An 18514-nucleotide genomic window follows, 5' to 3' on the forward strand; every position below is an offset into this window, starting at 1 on the left:
CCCGCATGCACTTATACTGTAGAACATTGATGAGCAGGCGAAACATTTTTTTGCGTAAGAGACAGCTCTCTCTCTCTCTCTCTCTCTCTCTCTCTCTCTCTCTCTCTCTCTCTCTCTCTCTCTCTCTCTCTCTCTCTCTCTCTCTCTCTCTCTCTCTCTCTCTCTCTCTCTCTCTCTCTCTCTCTCTCTCTCTCTCTCTGTTCAGGGAGGCTTTCATTATAACAGTCAGGAGCAGACGCGACAAGAGTTTGACAAGGGTTCTAAAGAGAGATATTGTAAAATGCCAATATTTATTGACGAAGGCTTGTTTTATTATCATGAAACAATCTCTGATCCTCCCAGGGCTCATGACATTCATCTTGGCACACAGAGAGAGCATCGTCAACCTATCATCAAGACTTTTCCCAAAGAGCAAACACAGACTTATAAAGCAGAAAGTATACAGAACGATCATTAATCAAAGTTGAGAAATGCCAGTTATATAAAATTAAAAAAAAGGAATCAAGCACATGGTTGAGCAATACGTTGCAGTTTCATTATTCTAGGCATCGCCGTGACCAGTGGTGTAAAGTAACTAAGTACATTTACTTAGTTACTTAATTTTGAGGCACTTTTACTTTACTGGAGTATTTCCAATTGTGTATACTTTAACTTCTACTCCACTACATCTCAGAGGCAAATATTGTACTTTTACTCCACTACAATTATTTGAAAACTTTAGTTACTAGTTACTTTGCAGATATAAATTATTACATTATAAAACATACATTAACCACTTTAGCCCTATTTTATACCTAGGCTATTTGAAAATAGCCGATCTGCTATTTTCAGACAGTTTAGTGCTTTTACTTTTGGTACTTTAAGTACACTTTGATACCAATACTTTTGTACTTTTACTCAAGTAAATTTTGAATTCCGGACTTTTACTTGTAACAGGGTACTTCTACATTGCAGTATTAATACTTTTACTCAAGTAAAACATTAAGGTACTTTTTCCACCACTGGCCGTGACCAATCAGGATGTTTCTTACAAATGGCTTCAATCAATACAACCGTGTTGCTTTTCAAACTTAACACTATTCAGACTCCTATACTGTACGTACATAAGGTGCAAATCCAAATTAAATTGTCTATCAATAAGACGCTGGTGGTCCGGGGACCACCAGGGGTCCAAATGGACCCTTGCGGGCACACTTAAAGGAGTAGTTAACCCCAAAAAATTACTTATTTTCTATCAATTACACACCCCATGAAGCCTTGAATTCATGGAGATTTGTTTTGTTTTTGTCGCATTCCTAAGCCAATAATTTGATGACCAGCGGACACTCCTTCTGACCCAGTCATCATGTGACAAAAACAAAACAAATCTCCATGAATTCAAGGCTTCATAGATTATTTTATTTTTTTTGTGAGCTACTCCTTTAATTGATTCATTGGTTCCACTTGTACACTATCAGAGTTAAACTAACACTGAGAATTTTACAGTGTAGATTGGGGTTCCAGTGATTAAAAAAAGAAGAAAAAAAGTATCAATTTAAGGGGCCTTGAAATAAATAAAAAAGTTGAGAACTAAGCTATACTGGAATCCCAATCTCCAATGTAAAATCCTCAGTACTTTATTTAACTTACTTATCATGTGTATTACACATTATATAACACTAGCTGCAGCATTATGGAGTAACAATAGCCTGGAAGTCAGACGAATCTGCCAGTACATTTAAAAAAAAGAGTAACAACATACTGTACACCACACATACATAGTGCACACATCCAACCAGCAAGTATGATGAATCAAACGCACACATTTTATTTTGACAGCAGATTATGTTGACTCAAACTATGTTGTAACAAATTACATATCGTCGCTGTTGCTCCTTATCTCCCAACGCCCTACTTGATCATAACAATGGAGTTCTCCGGGGACTCTTAGGTCCCCGGAGGACCTAAGAGTACATGCAGTGACAAATACCCCCCCCCCCCCCCCCCTGAACACGAGCCAATAGGCTCTATGCACAGCAGCCAATTTGGATGTTACCAATGATACTAATGAAGGCTCTGTTCCATTCTGGTGAAACAGCCAGTACAGGGTGCTGATATTGTTGCATGTTGGCTCTCTGGAAAAACTCTGCTTCACCAGTGGGGTCTCAAAGTGTGGTCCAGGTACCCTCCTCATGGTTCCTTGAGGGGGTTCCATATGGGCCCATTACGGATATGTAACTCTGAAAGTGTACAAATGGAACCAAATGGACCCTTACAGGTCCATTTGGTTCCATTTGTACACTCTCAGAGTTATGGGGGTCCTTGAAATCAAAAAGTTTGAGAACCACTGTGCTACACTAAATGGAACAGAGCCTTCATTATAATCATTGGTAACACCTATGAAGGAAGTAAGGAAGAGGCCCAATTTATTTCCAATATGGCTGCTGTGCATAGAGCCTATTGTGTTCGTACTGTATGACGCTCGACAAAACTGAATGCGCCACGGTGGATTCGAACCCACAACCTCCACCGCGGCGGAGGTGGGTATAGGCACTTTACCGTGACGATTTTTTCCCCGAGTTTTATTTTCAGATAATGTGTGTAAAAAGTAGTATGTACAGTAGTATCTATAATTCAACATATTTATATTTTTAGATAGGCGAGTGTGGAGTCACAGGGAACCAGCTAGGGGCGGAGAGACTGGAGACGGGATTGGGGAGACGGGAGTCGGATTCAAACTCGGGGGTCCTTGCAAAAAAAACACAAGGAGCACATATGGTCACTCAGTCAGTAGCACTGACTGGCACCCGTTTGTGGTAATATGTTCTGCGTCCTTAATTCTAGCTCTGTTGGCTGTGTGTGTTTTTGAATTAAAAATAAATCCTCTCCAAACTTTGGGCTAATAATCATCCAACTAATTATTTACACAGCCCCCCCCCCCCACCCCCCGACAAATAAGCCAATCCAAGTGCAATTTTGGAAGCCTGCACATTTATTTTCTCTTTTAAAAAGTTCTTATGTACTTTCTGTATTTTTTTCATGATCTCATCTAACTTCTCGTTCCTTTAAAGGGGAATACCACTCATTTGTAACATTGAACCATGTCATAATATACCTTAGAGTCTAAGGTATTCCCCTTTAAATGCAGACACGACTAACTGATAACTCGGGTTATTTTCACTTTAACCCTGTCGACTTGACATAACAGGCCAAAACAGCCGATCTACAAGCTATTTTCGCCACAAAACACCATCGTACAACAAAGTATTAAAAATATGTCTTGAGTGGTTAATACATGTACAGTAGCCTACTTGGGTAAGAGATATTTCAGGCCTTCTCATCTCTGATCTTCAGTCTTTGCAATCCTTCACGTTTTTTGTGAACAACTTGGAAGCACAGGGCGGGGCCACTGCTGAGCCTAATAGGCTCTATGCACATCAGCCATATTGGAAAGAAATTGGGCCTCTTTCTTACTTCACATGTCTTACCAATGATACTAATGAAGGCTCTGTTCCATTCTGGTCAAAGGTTGTTGATATTGTGCATGTTGGCTCACTGGAAACACTCTGCTACACCAGTGGGTCTCAAAGTGCGGTCCAGGGACCCTCGTGGTTCCTTTAGGGGATATCAAATGGACCCCCACGGGTGTGTCTCTGAGAGTGTACAAAAGGAACCAAATGGACCCTTACGGGTCCATTTGGTTCCTTTTGTACACTCTCAGAGTTATGGGGGTCCTTGGGATTAGAAAGGTTTGAGAACCACTAAATGGAACAGAGCCTTCAATAGTATCATTGGTAACACCTGTGAGGCCCCATTTCTTTCCAATATGGCCGCCGTGCACAGAGCCTATTCTGGCTTTACTTGTCCAGGCTGAAGACCTCTAGTCTGTTGATGAGTATTAGCTCCACTATCTGGTTCTGGTAGACCATGTTGACCGCCATGTTCCCGCAGTCCGGGATCTCGGGCCACATCAGTGTGGGGCCGAACACGATGCTCAGGCCCTGGGTGGACATCAGGTTCTTCCTCGAGCAGGACAGGACTCTTGACAAAGACAAGAACAACAACAATGATAATATTATTAGGCAAAATGAATAAATTGTGAAAAATCAGCAGATACAGTAAGACTCATGCCTTTTTCTTTTTCTTACATACAGGAACAAACAGTACAATACGAAACAAATCACACCCAACATAACGTTTACCACACAACTAGGTACAAGGCTGGTTCAGTTTTAAACAACACTCAATTCTAACCATTCCCTCCCTCCCTCATGGGTCTTTAGTCACCGTTCATTTCACCACAAGGACAAAACAAAATATCCTAAAAAAAAGATAACTTTACGTTAAATCAGCAAAATCCACAACGAGTTCTAAGGGCAAAAAAAATAAAATAATAATAACATAAGAATGTTCCTTTCCCCTTTTTCTCTCCCTCTCCCCTCCTACCCCAATAGAGTACAAAATAGACGAAGGTAGGAAGACAGAGTGACGGCGTGCAGGACAGGTGGGGGGGGGGGGGGACGACGACTCCAGATCAATGGAGGGATTTTGTCACAGGCAACCTTATGTGGCATCAGGGAGTCTTGTCAGATTAGTAAGATAAGTTATTATTGTTGTTATACAGTTGCAAACTTAATGCTAACCCAACTTTAAAGGTTTGTGGGTAGAGTACAGGTCATTGGATCAGCTCAGTGGCCTTGAGGTTCAAAAATGCCCCGGCCAGGTCATACCAAAGACTATAACATGAGACCAATGCCTCCCTCCCTGCTTGGCACTCAGCATCAAGGGTTGGATTGAGGGCAGTGGTGTAAAGTAACTAAGTACAATTACTCAAGTACTGTACTTAAGTACAATTTTGTATTGAGTATTTCCAGTTTTACTTCTACTCCACTACATCTCAGAGACTCAGATATAAATTACTACATTATAAAACCACTTTAGCCCTATTTTATACCTAGGCTATTTGAAAATAGCCGATCTACCAGCTCACAACGTGTCGCATCACGGCGCGTCGTTAGCTTGTAGATCTGCTATTTTCAAACATTTTACTACTTTTACTTTTGGTACTTTAAGTACATTTTTAATTCCGGATTTTTACTTGTAACAGACTACATTGTAGTATTGATACTTTTACTTAAGTAAAACATTTGAGTACTTTTTTCACCACTGATTGAGGGTAAAGTCCCTGCGACATACTGTAGCAGCGCCATGTCCAGGGGGTGTACTGCCTTAGAGGTCTTGCCCTTTTGGCGAGACAAACGCCTCTTTGATCATTCCCAATGTCTCCTGCTACCAACACACACATCTATTATTCCTGCCCGATTCGTCAGAACAGACTTTTTTTCCTGTATTTTTTTTCCTTAAATGGCCCCTGTCGAAATGGTATCTCGTTTCAATACTGGCAACACTGGTATATCATTTTGTGAACCCAGCTTTAGGTACTAAAGATCCAGCCCAGGTTGGGAGCCACAACCCAAACCACTCCAGTCCCCACACCACACATTCAGCAGGAGTGGTGTGTGTGTGTGTGTGTGTGTGTGTGTGTGTGTGTGTGTGTGTGTGTGTGTGTGTGTGTGTGTGTGTGTGTGTGTGTGTGTGTGTGTGTGTGTGTGTGTGTGTGTGTGTGTGTGTGTGTGTGTGTGTGCAATACAGAACATCCATCGACTCAATTGGGGGAAAAGTTCTAAAAGTAATGTGGATCGAGGTTTTAGCGCCGGGAGCCTGGAAAGGCGAGGGAAACCAGCAAAGGCTTGGCTCGGCGTGGACAACTTAACATCCGCGCACCGACTTGTACGAGAGAGAGAGAGACTACACATTCTGCGGTCGGGAGCTGGCCGGCCCGTGAAAGGTAGCAAACTAACTGTACACTGCGTTTAACCCCAGCTGGGGGGGGGGGGGGAACTGCGGGGGGACGGCGGGTGTGAACCTCCCTCCCCCTTCGCAGTAATTCTTCGAGAAGGTGTTCCATTAAAAAAAAAGGCTAGAGCTTAACCACTTTAATTAACCCATGGCGTACCTATTTTTGGGCATGTCATTATAAGTGAGGAGTTTATATTGGCAACCATTCTCAACAACAGCCTATATTTACAAACTCGCAACGTTGAGAGTTTTGTAGATAGCCTGTTTTCGAACATTTCCGCCTGTTGATGGATTTATTTATTTTTTATAATTTTGAACATTTCGGAAAATAGGACTTTACGTGGTTACGTGTCAGTGGTGGAAAGTAACTAAGTATATTTACTCAAGTACTGTACTTACGTACAATTATGAGGTATTTGCACTTTACTTGAATATTTCCAATTTCCAATACTTTTACTCCACTGCATCTCAGAGGCAAATATTGTACTTTTACTCCACTACAATTATTTGAAAACTTTAGATACTAGTTAGATTTGAGATTTTGATTATTATTACAAAACACACATTGACCACTTCAACCCTATATACATTTCGGCCATTTGAAAATAGCCGATCTACAAGCTCACAATGCGTCACGATGTGACGCATTGTGAGCTTGTAGATCAGCTATTTTCAAAAGATTTTTATACATTTGAAACTTGTGAAATAGTACTTTCTACTTTTGGTACTTTAAGTACATTTTGATACCAATACTTTTGTACTTCTACTCAATTAAATTTTGAATTCCAGACTTTTACTTGTAACAGAGTATTTCTACATTGCAGTATTGATACTTTTACTTAAGTAAAAACATTTGAGTACTTGTTCCACCACTGTTATAAGTGTAGGGGGGGGTGAAGCAGATGGAAGTTATGTGAGGACTCTGTAACTAACGGCAGGTCTGCACTGTGTCTAACTTGGGGAGGAGTGGAGGAGGAAGTGATGGAGGAAGCAGAGCCTAAGCAGGCAGTCCAAGGCAAGGCAAAGTAACAAGAGGAGAGAGTTTCTGCATTCTCCCCACGCTGAGGCTTGGCTGGTGGTCAGAGAGCAGGCCAGGCTGGGCTTGGGGGGGTGGTGGTGGGGGGGAGGGGGGGTAGAGGAGAGGAGAAGCCTATCTCCACGGAGGGAGGCAGCCCACAGGCTTCTGGGCCCGTTATGGAGTGAGGCCTGGAACAGGATGGAAGGACTGTGGCTGAGGGCCCTTCTCCAAGCTGTCAGTGGGCTCTTGACGGAGCGTTCTGAGGTGGGATTCGGGTCCCTCCTTTGCCCAAAAACGGATCCCTGCACACGCACACACACACACGCACACGCACACGCACACACACACACACACACACACACACACACACACACACACACACACACACACACACACGGGGCCCCTCTCTCGGCAGCATAATTGCATCCAAAAGGTATTGTCAGCCTGCCAGAGCCGTGTTCGTTCTTCGTCTTCTCTCCAACCAACCCACCACCACCACTGCTCTGGCAGTCTGAAGCATTGGTATTTCTGGGAGAGCACCGAGTGATGTTATCTATGGCTTCTACGTGTCATACAACACAAAGCAGGGGGGGTCGAGAGGAGAAAAAAAGAAAAGAAAGTAATACGGGCCCTGTAAAATCTCCCAAGCCCCTAAACTGTTATTTAGATGCAACACACATGTGTGTGCTATTGAAGAATGGTTTGTGACACTTCAATTGTTCTCCCCCCACCCCCACCCCTTGTATACAATACGTGCTTTATACTGAAGGGCTTATTTCAAGCCGCATTATCTTACAGGACAATGTACCCCAAAAAGTATAGCAGGAAACACTCCATATGATGTTGCACTGTATTTCCTGTCCTAATAAGGTCAAGATCAGGATGTACGGTAATGGCTGTATAATAACCACTTAAACCCTTGTTTTACGACAAATAGCAAAAATAGGCAATCTACAAGTTCACAACACGCCACATCGCATGCTCGGACAGTAATGTAGATCTGCTATTTTCCCTTTTTTTTTTTAAGGAAATAAATTGTTCAATTTCGAAAAATGTTGAATTATGTTATGTTTTTTTGTGTTTTTTGTAAATTTGCCCCCAAAATATGGACGGCAGGTTAATTGCATGTGCAATTGGTTAATTGCATGTGATGGCCAACATCTTGCCCTGCCATATGTCATTAGAATATGGCCTGTGTACGTGCGTGCCATGCATATTCCTTAACCTCATTAGCAGGGAACAAAAGCCCTGATCATCATCATCCACGCTGACAGAGTCATTATGAATAATTATCCTCATCTCACTTTTTGAGCTAAGAAATGAAATTTTCCTTGAAATATGCCTTTAATCTGCCCGTCGACGTCAAAACGGGGATCTTGCGCAAGAAGTAATAATGCAGCAACACACACTTAAAGTGGGCTAATGGTGTATGGAAGTCAATCGGTGATGAAGGACCACTACCGGATCGGCGAGCGAGCGGTAACGCATTGCGTTATTGTTTGCTGTAATGGTATTTTCATTCCGTCATTAGTCCATGAAATATGCATGTGCCGCGCGGTGCCCGCCAAAGCTGGAAATAATGGCTGATTTATACTTAGTCGGCGTGTCGGTGTAGCGCGTCAAAAATAGCCGATCTACAAGCTCAGAACACGTCGCGAAGCGCCGCGTTCTGAGCTTGTAGATCGGCTATTTTCAGGTGCGCTGCACTCGTGCGGCGACTCTGTATAAATCAGCCATTGAACGCTGAATAATTGGTAGAAATGGTTCTGTGGGGGGGAAAGAAAGTTGTAATTGTATCCAGATTTTTTGGGGAGCTCGGTTTCCAGGTGGGTGTTGGTTAAATTACAGGATGTCGATTCACTGCCACCCCAATTATCAGTGCTGCTTAAAAAGCATAATTACAGAGTTTTATTATCACAATATACAGTCTCCTTAAACACATGCTCTGCTGCAGTCTGCTGCTCAGAGTTGATTTTTTTCTTTTTTTTTTAAGTGTTTACGACTAGGATGTCAGACACCAGAAATTAAATTAAACCCCCCCCAAAAACTAAAAAAAAATCTGGAAAATCAATAAATCTGTCTTGGGTTTATCCAGGAGATGTCAAGGTACACAGCACTCTAAGCAGCAGCAGTATAGGAGACAGCAGCAGAGCTCCCCGGGCCCGGGGGCTGCCAGAGCTCTGAAGCAGCTTGGAATGAGATGTGTGTGTGTGTGTGTGTGTGTGTGTGTGTGTGTGTGTGTGTGTGTGTGTGTGTGTGTGTGTGTGTGTGTAGGGGAGAGGGGAGGTGGCGGTGGGTTCAACATTTTTGCATCCTTGTATCATTCATATTCAAAGTTGTAGTTTGGGCATTTTGAATGGCATTTCCCTTATACGGATTTGTCCATGCGTTTACCTTTCCTGCTCGCTAATTCTGATATTTATTATCATGGCCCCCGTTTAAAGTGCGATTTTAAAGTCGTTTAAGGTGGCGATAAATGATCTCCTGTACGTTGCGTTCGATTGCAGGGTCATTTGTTTCAAGATGTGAGGCACCATAGTGACATATATAAGTAAGGTAAACTAAAAAAGTAATAATAATGTATATTATAAAAGATAACGTACACACCTAAGCACACCTACAGTGTATACTCAATCCCCACAACGATCCATCCATGTCTGCATTCAATCTGATATTATTCACAGGTCTGTTCTATCACTGAGCTCCCTCATCCAAGTCTATCAGAAGCTCACTTAACGTTTAACCACTTAAACCCATTCAAACTGGGGAAAATAGCAGATATACAACAAGCTCATAGCGTGTCACTTCGTGCCTCGCTGTGAGCTTGTATATCTGCTATTTTGTTTTTGGAAAAAGTGTGCAAATCTTAGAATATTATATCAAAGGGACATTTTTTACTCTTTTTAAAATCTTTGCATCTGGGGTTCCCAGAAGCTAAGTATTTGAGATGAGGGTCGACGGCCAAATACATAGATATTTTGGGGGTCTTTGACATGAAAAAGTTTTGAGCACCACTGATATGTCTCTCAGAAAACTCAGGCCTTAATGAGTTAAACCTCTATTCTTTGTAAAACAGGCTTGAGTTGCAACTGTGTGAACGGCAAATGTTTTTTTTTACTTCCTAAGTGGTTAAGTAATTTGTCTCAAATTGAACCAGCAAATGTATATTATACTGTCTCATTATATAACCGCATAACACATTTCTAGAATGCATCTTTCAGTTTGTGCATAATATGTAAATGTCATGCAAAATTTGAATGAGAAGCTCCTGGGAAAATGTACGGAAAGTTATTAATACCTATTGTGCATTATGCATACAAATGCCAACGAACCAGTGGTGGGAAAAGTCCTCAAATGTTTTACTTAAGTAAAAGTATCAATACTGCAATGTAGAAGTACTCTGTTACAAGTAAAAGTCTGGTGTTCAAAAGTTACTTGAGTAAAAGTACAAAAGTATTGGTATCAACATGTACTTAAAGTACCAAAAGTAAAAGTACTAAAATATTTGAAAATAGCAGATCTACAAGCTCACAGATCTAGCTTGTAGATCGGCTATTTTCAAATAGCCTAGGCATAAAATAGGGCTGAAGTGGTTAATGTATGTTTTATAATGTAATAATTTACGTCTGCAAAGTAACAAGTAACAAAAGTTTTCAAATAATTGTAGTGGAGTAAAAGTACAATATTTGCCTCTGAGATGTAGTGGAGTAGAAGTAAAAGTATTGACGATTGGAAATACTTCAGTAAAGTAAAAGTACCTCAAAATTGCACTTAAGTGCAGTACTTCAATAAATGTACTTAGTTACTTTACACCACTGCAATGCACATACTGTACATACACACAACATGCACACACTATTATAGCTATTATTTATTATAGTTGTATTTAACAAACACTCTCTTAACTAAACTGGAAAGCACATTTTTTCATGTTTAAAAAACGTATCTTAAAAAGCGAGCATGTTCCACCAGAGCCCCGGATAAATTCCTCGTTCTCCTAACAAATGTCCTCAATTATACGAGCAGATAATGAAAAACAATAACAGGTGACGATCATTAATTCACTGTCAGTAAGTATGGAGAGTCGTAATTAAAATTCCTTTCATGGTAATTCTCGCTGATGTTTCCTTGGATGCAGACCCATGTTGGGAAATGTCTGACAACTAGATGAGCTGAAAGTTTACAAAACTGTAGCTGCAACATCCAACAGATGTGTCTCTATCGCTGCAGAGAGACCAGCAATTAACTGAATGCATTTTGTAAAAAAAAAGGAAAAAAAAGTGCAGTTTCCAATTAGCTGGGATTCTCTGTATAAGAAAGGAGACAGAGAGAGAGAGAGTCAGAGAGAGAGAGAGTCAGTCAGAGAGAGAGAGTCAGAGAGAGAGACAGACAGAGAGAGAGAGTCAGAGAGAGCGAGAGCGCGCGAGAGAGAGAGAGAGCGAGAGCGAGAGAGAGAGAGGCCATTTGCATGTCCTTCACACTCTGGGTGAGAGTTGGCAGCCCCTGACTCTCAAACTGCCCACTGGCGCTCGCAGTTGACCAAAACTTGCAAACTGCATAAACTTTCTGTAATTTCAAGAACCCCCATATAACTCTGAGAGTTACAGACCCGTATAGGGGTCCAATTTGGAGCCCTCCCCCTCAATGAACCCAGAGGGTCCCTCGACCCTCACTTTGAGAACCACTGGTTTAAAACACTTTGAGTCCTATGTTATATTTTTGTCATACGATGGTGGCCGTTGTGAGCTTGTACATTTGACATTTTTTTAATACGTTTGTTGGCCTATAATCAGTGGTGGAAAAAGTACTCTATTGCTTTACTTAAGTAAAAGTATGAATACTGCAATGTAGAAATACTCCGTTACAAGTAAAAGTTCGGAATTCAAAATGTACTTGAGTAAAAGTAAAAGTACTCATTACGCAGAATGTCCCATTTCAAGTTTTCAAATGTATACAAATCTTTTGAAAATAGCAGATCTACAAGCTCACATTGTGAGCTTGTAGATCTGCTATTTTCAAATGGCCGAAATGTATATGCAGAGCTTAAGTGGATAATGCAGGTTTTGTAATAATAATCAAAATCTACAAAGTAGGCTAACTAAAGTTACAAATAAATGTAGTTGAGTAAAAGTACAATATTTGGATCCGAGATGGAGTGGAATAGAAGTATAAGTATTGGAAATTGGAAATACTCAAGTACAAATACCTCAAAATTGTACTTAAGTACAGTACTTAAGTAAATGTACTTAGTTACTTTCCATACACTGCCTGTAATGACATGTCCAAAATAGGCACGCCAGGTTAAATCGAGTAGTTAAATGTGGCAGTGTTTCGTTTTCCAAAAAGTGACAGTGTACAGTATGTGTGTGTGTGTGTGTGTGTGTGTGTGTGTGTGTGTGTGTGTGTGTGTGTGTGTGTGTGTGTGTGTGTGTGTGTGTGTGTGTGTGTGCGTGCGTGCGTGCGTGCGTGCGTGCGTGCGTGCGTGCGTGCGTGCGTGCGTGCGTGCGTGCGTGCGTGCGTGCGTGCGTGCGTGCGTGCGTGCGTGCGTGCGTGCGTGCGTGCGTGCGTGCGTGCGTGCGTGCGTGCGTGCGTGCGTGCGTGCGTGCGTGCGTGCGTGCGTGCGCGTGTGCGTGCGCGTGTGCGTGTGTGTAGGCAGAACAAGTTAGCTACGTATGTACACACACACACACACACACACACGTGTTTACACAGTATATATATATATATGGTGAGTTTCTGTGACTAAGTGTTTCTGGGTGTGTCCCCGAGTGCAGCGTAAGTGAAACCCGATTAGAATGTGTACACGCTATAATTTCCCATTTATGTCTGCAATTAACCTCAGCCCCATGCCTGTACACAGTACATCACTGCTTCCATGGCTGTCCTGGCATCAGCATTTTAACTTAATTAGAACAGTACAATGATCTAAGGGTCTGGATTGCCATGCCTAATGGCTCACTAATGATCTCAAATAAGAAGACTCAATTATTAAAGTAATTCTACTGTATATTCACAGGAGGAATACATCACCTAAGCTCTCTCTCTCTTTCTCTCTGGCTAATTCTCTGGCTCCGTGGTGATCGACTGGGAGTTGGTGTTAATACACCAGCTGCTGATTCTCCTTCCTTCGTCTATAGCGTTTGCTACACCACCACCACCTCCTCCCTTTCATTCCCCTCCACATCTCACTCCTCTTCAACCACCCCCCCCCCCCCCCCAACTTCCTTTCTGTCCAGCCTTTATTGTCCTTTGACTTCCCGCGATCGACCTGTTCGTGCCGCGCTACCTAGCCTGGGGGACAAACGGACGCAACGCAAACCCCTCCTAACTTTCTCCTCCTCGTGTGTGCCAGGCTGTGGAGAGAGAGCGGTGCATGCCCGGTGCGTGTGTGCGTGGCGTGCCGTGCGCTCTCACGGTGCCGTGCACACTGGCCAGTGTCCGTCCGGGGGTGTGCCCGGGAGGTGACCGCGGGGCTCCGTTGATATGAACTGACGAACCATTGATAGCCTCTCCACTGAGAAGCTGACGTGAGCGAACGCCAAGATGCCAATGCTAATTAATTAGCATCTCATTTTCCATGAGCACGGGGGGGGGGGGGGGCATGACAGGAAATGGGAGCTGGACCATGATGGCGTCCTCCTCCCCCCATACCCTCCACACACCCCCACCCACCACTCCTCAGCCTGGAAGGCTCGCGCTAATTGGGTCAGGATCATTGCCTCCTTCAGGATCACGGGACAGATAATAAATTGAGGTGCAGGGGAGGGGAGGGAGGGGCTAAGAAGGATGGAAGGAAGGAATGAAGGAAGAGTTGCGGGGGTTGGGGGTTGGGGGGGGCAACAGAAGGGGGGGGTAATGGCTCAAGAGGTTGAAAGTGGACGTGTCGCTGTCACGACGCGTACCCCACAGAGCCTCTACGTCTGACCTGCAGCTAGAAATAACCCTCTGGTGCTCCGACTAGGCGACTCACGGTCGGCGGAAACGTTTTCCTGCCGACCGTGTCCTTAGTGTAGTGATTCTCAACCTTCTAAATGTCAAGGACTCCCCGGTTTCAGAAACCTCTTAACTCCATAATCAAACGTTTTGTGCTTTTTTGTTAATTAACTTGTCACACGCCACAAAAGCATAGCAGATCCACACGCTTAAAACGCGGGGCGCGAAGCGACACGTTTCGAGCTTGTAGATCTGCTACTTTTGAATTTGAATCCTGAAAAGTGTAACTTTTTAGACGTAATGTGTTTTCCACCCCGACAGAGACGATATATGCATCAGGACACTTACGGGTCCATTTGGTTCCATTTGTACACTCTCAGAGTTACACACCACAGTTAGAGTGTCCAGTTGGTTCCAAAAGAATCAATCATTTAGAGAGAACCTCAAGGACCCCAGGGGGTCCCCGGACCCCACTTTTTTAGAACCAGTGTCAATATTAATATTTGGATCACGAAACATTGATGGAGAACGCCATACAGGCCCCTCCCCCCCTTGAGAGAAAAAATGATACTAATAAGGATGTAATCCATTCTGCTCCGGTAACCCGCTGCTCTGTGCGCTGCTCGCCGTTTGTTTCGGGGGGGGGGGGGGGGGGGAGCACGGCACGGCACGCCCCGACGTGGGAAGGTCGCTCGCTCCGTCGGGTGTTGTTTTCCACCGTTCTCTTAAGGTCAGCGGAGGAGTGGAGACAGAAAACAGAGCACCGGGGTTTTGGATGTTTTTAAAAAACCTCTTGTGGTAAATGGCAACCATGAACAGCAGTGACACAAACACCCACAAAAAGAGGGGAAAAGAAATAGAACGGCTAAGTGAAGGTACACTTCAGAAGAATCTGGTTTCCTTGACCACATCATCACAATGCGAGTACACAGCTCCATATTGAAGCCAGACCCCATTGGACGAGGGGGGGGGGGGGGGGGGAGGTTCCACACAGGCAGAAGGGACTCTAAGCCACAACAAAGGACTTCCAAAAAACTTCATAGACTCCCTACATTACTAAAGGCCCGGCCCCAGCCAGGCCCGAAATAAAAACCCCTCAGCCGAACCCGAGGAGAGAAAAAACAAAACACACACACACACACACACACACACACACACACACACACACACACACACACACACACACACACACACACACACACACACACACACACACACACACACACACACACACACACACACACACACACACACACACACACACACACACACACACGCAAGCAAAAACAGACACACACACGTATGCATGCAGGCACACACGCGATTCAGAGTAAACCTCACTTCATGTGGCAGACGATGAGGACACACACACACACACACACACACACACACACACACACACACACACACACGTTTGCATTATTATACTTATGAGGACATCATAATATTAGGACGGCATTGAGATTAGCTGAAAATAGCCGATTTTTTTTTACAACCTATAACCTCTAAATGTCCTTTAGAGACATTGACCCTATAACCATAATACCCAAACCTTTTCATTGTCCTCGTTAACGAATCGTATTTCACCTTAAAAACAACCATTTCCCCTTTGTGAGGATCAGGGACATTGATCCTCACAATGTTTTATTTCTTCCAATTTCACTACACTTTGTGTTGCAATTCAAGTAAATGCACGCGCACGCACGCACGCACGCACGCACGCACGCACGCACACACACACACACACACACACACACACACACACACACACACACACACACACACACACACACACACACACACACACACACACACACACACACACACACACACACACACACACACACACACACACACACACACACACACACACACACACACACACACACACACACACACACACACAGTGAACTATAGGCTCTCACACTCTCTCCAAAAGTGCAATCTTGTAATCTCATCCGACATCTCTGATAAGACCCATGGTCAACTGATAGGCATGGAGAAAGTGTTATTATTTCCCTCAGTGCCCCCCCCCCCCCCCTCCCCTCTCTCTCCCAGGGGTAACTCTTTTTTTAAAGCCCCCAGTGCCCCCCCCCCCTCTCTCTCTCTCTCTCTCTCTCTGTCCCCGGGGGTAAAAAAAAAAAAGAAGCAAAGCTACACTGCTACGCTAGGCTACGCCTGTTCTCAAGGCAGAGAGAGAGAGAGAGAGAGAGAGAGAGAGAGAGGGAGAGTGAGTGCGCGGGGGCAAATAAGTATGTAAATAAATAAATAAATAAGTCACACATGATACTCATTTATTGTGGTCGAGTGTGCAATTTAGATTAGGCACAGGGCTGTGTATCCAGTGTGTGAGAGCAGAGGAACAGAGGGTAGAGAGAAAAAGAAAAAATAGTAGAGAGAGAGAGAAAAAAATGAAGGGAGGGAGGGAGGGAGGGGGGTGGTGGTGGTGGTGGTGCGGCGGTATGTGAGCGAGAGAGAGAGAGAGAGAGAGAGAGAGAGAGAGAGAGAGAGAGAGAGAGAGAAAGTGTAATGCCAAAATGTATACTTCGCCCATACGATGTGGAAGTTGCACGCCTCGGAGAAAAAAAATAGCAGATCTACAAGCTCACAGCGCGTCTCGGACGACACGCGCTGTGAGCTTGTAGATCTGCAATTTTTTCGGGGCATTATACGGGCATCAATCGGGCTCAAGGGAGAGAGAGAGAGAGAGAGAGAGAGAAAGAGAAAGAGACATACTAAGTGAATAAATGTCCAGGCCACATCAGTAGGTGTGGGTGTGTCGGGTGGGGGGGCAATCCCCCCCCCCCCCCCCCCCTGCCCTCCCCAGGGGCCCGTTCGCCTGTCGTTCCCCTCCCGTCACATGAGACGTCTCTTGGGTTGATTATTTGCACGGCGAAAAGGGAGGAGGGGGGGAGGGGAGGGGGGGAGGGATTTTTGCGGCCGGGCGACAGACTTTGAGGCACTGGCGGGGATTTAGAGACCCTGCATGTCCCCGCAATCCCTCGTGTGTGTTAGTGAAAGCGTGTGAACTTTCTAAAAAAAACAATGCCGGCTATAGTGAGTCTCGGGGTGTGTGTGTGTGTACTGTATGGTACGAAGTGCAGGCCGCCGGTTGGCGGCCGTTTTGTGGGCGACGTTTGTTTTGTGAGGGGCCGCGCGCGCGCCATAGCCTGCGCGGCTAGCTCGCGCGGCCCTCGCTCTTCAAAGGAGAGATCCCGGGGTCGGGGGGGAAACGCTGGGAAGAGGTGAGCTAGCTAGAGCAGTATGGATGATACTGCATGAAGGAGATTTAATGTTTTTGTTAAAAAACGGACAGTCGAAAAGTGTATGAATTTTGGATTGCGATTGATGTACAGTGGGCGGTCCTCACAGTGGGGTCCTGTGGGGACCCCCGGGGGTCCTTGAAGGTGTTCCAGGGGGTCCCCACCAGCAATATGATAGAGCATCAAAATCAGTTTCACCACTTTAACCCTACATACAGTATTTGAAAATAGCCGAGCTACAAGGTCACAGATGCTTGAAAAGACATCCGTATATTCCTTAAACATTTCAAAATATTTTCATATGGGGGTCCATGGTCCGTTGCTGTCGGGCAGAAACCTCCTATCTCCATATTTTAACTTTTTCGTAAATTAACGCCCTAAATGATCACACTACAGCACCACACAAAAGCATCGATAGTAGCAGATCTACAAGCTCGAAACGGGGCACAATTCGAGCTTGTAGATCTGCTACTTTTGCAATTTTTTCATTTGAATCCTGAAAAGTAACAGTTTTGGACTGGAGGTTTCCACCCGACCAGAGACGATATCCAATTGTCGGTCTTTGACGTGAAAACGTTTTAAAAACCACTGACGTACAGTATACTGTAGGTGTATTTCAATTATTGCATGTGTGTGTGTGTTTAAGAGAGAGAGAGAGAGCTGATGTCTTGAAAAGGAGCAGGGAGAGAGAGAGAGAGAGAGAGAGAGATGCCGCCCCTGGCAGCCGTTTCTCTGAGGGCGATTCCGCAGGAATATGAATAGGGAGCTTTGCACTAATTGAGGAACCTGGCATGCGAAAGCAAACAGACAAACACATTCTCCCGTCCTGCAGCCAAGGGGTATGTTCCAGTTAGGGAGGGGCTCATAAATCTAAAATGAGTCAGTTTGGCCTCCCTGCGCCAGGCTGGTAAATATGGCGAGGAGGAGGAGGAGGAGAGCTAGGGGATGGGGATGGAACACCTCTCCGGGGATGTGGGGTTTAGCCATATGGCCCCCTTTAGCCTGGCCAGGACACGGGCTATAGAGTGGACAGGAGCCAGTCGAAACTCACCGCGCCGCGCACACGCTAAAGCAGTGAGGTCAGCTCGCCTCCTCTCTCACATGAGACCCGGAGAGAGCAGGATGGAAGGGCAGGAGAGCGAGTAACCTCTCCACCCCCCCTCCTCCCTGAACCTCTGGTCTGACCTCTCTGTCAATCTGCCCTCGCAGAGCGGCCTGGACAGACAGCTGCACACAGCAGACCTGACTCAGGGCTTATATACTTTATACAGCTGCCCGAAGAAACCTTGTGTCTCTCTGTTATTATTGCAACTTTAACACATTCAATCGGGGAACGCATACTGTGTCTTTTTTTTTTTTTTTGCTACTATAACCATTATTTTATACTTGTTCTGGGCTATTCAGAAATAGCAGATGTACATGTAGATCTGCAAACATGTTTAACTCAAATCTTTGTAGAATC

At 44.4% G+C, this 18514-nt stretch overlaps 1 protein-coding gene across 2 annotated transcripts in view; it reads right to left on the reverse strand.

Annotated features, from left to right (window-relative positions):
* Positions 1-3712: 3712 nt before the first annotated feature.
* The window catches only part of arhgap15 (Rho GTPase activating protein 15), a 104777-nt gene continuing 89975 nt past the window's right edge, over positions 3713-18514 (reverse strand). For both annotated transcript variants that reach the window (XM_080456521.1, XM_080456520.1), the window contains exon 13: positions 3713-4020. In XM_080456521.1, the coding sequence (XP_080312647.1) occupies positions 3837-4020 (184 nt within the window). In that variant the 3' untranslated portion in view covers positions 3713-3836. The remainder of the gene's footprint in view (positions 4021-18514) is intronic.

The sequence above is a fragment of the Gymnoscopelus braueri genome, assembly GCF_963280865.1.
Source record: "Gymnoscopelus braueri genome assembly, chromosome: 18".
Lineage (NCBI taxonomy): Eukaryota > Metazoa > Chordata > Actinopteri > Myctophiformes > Myctophidae > Gymnoscopelus > Gymnoscopelus braueri.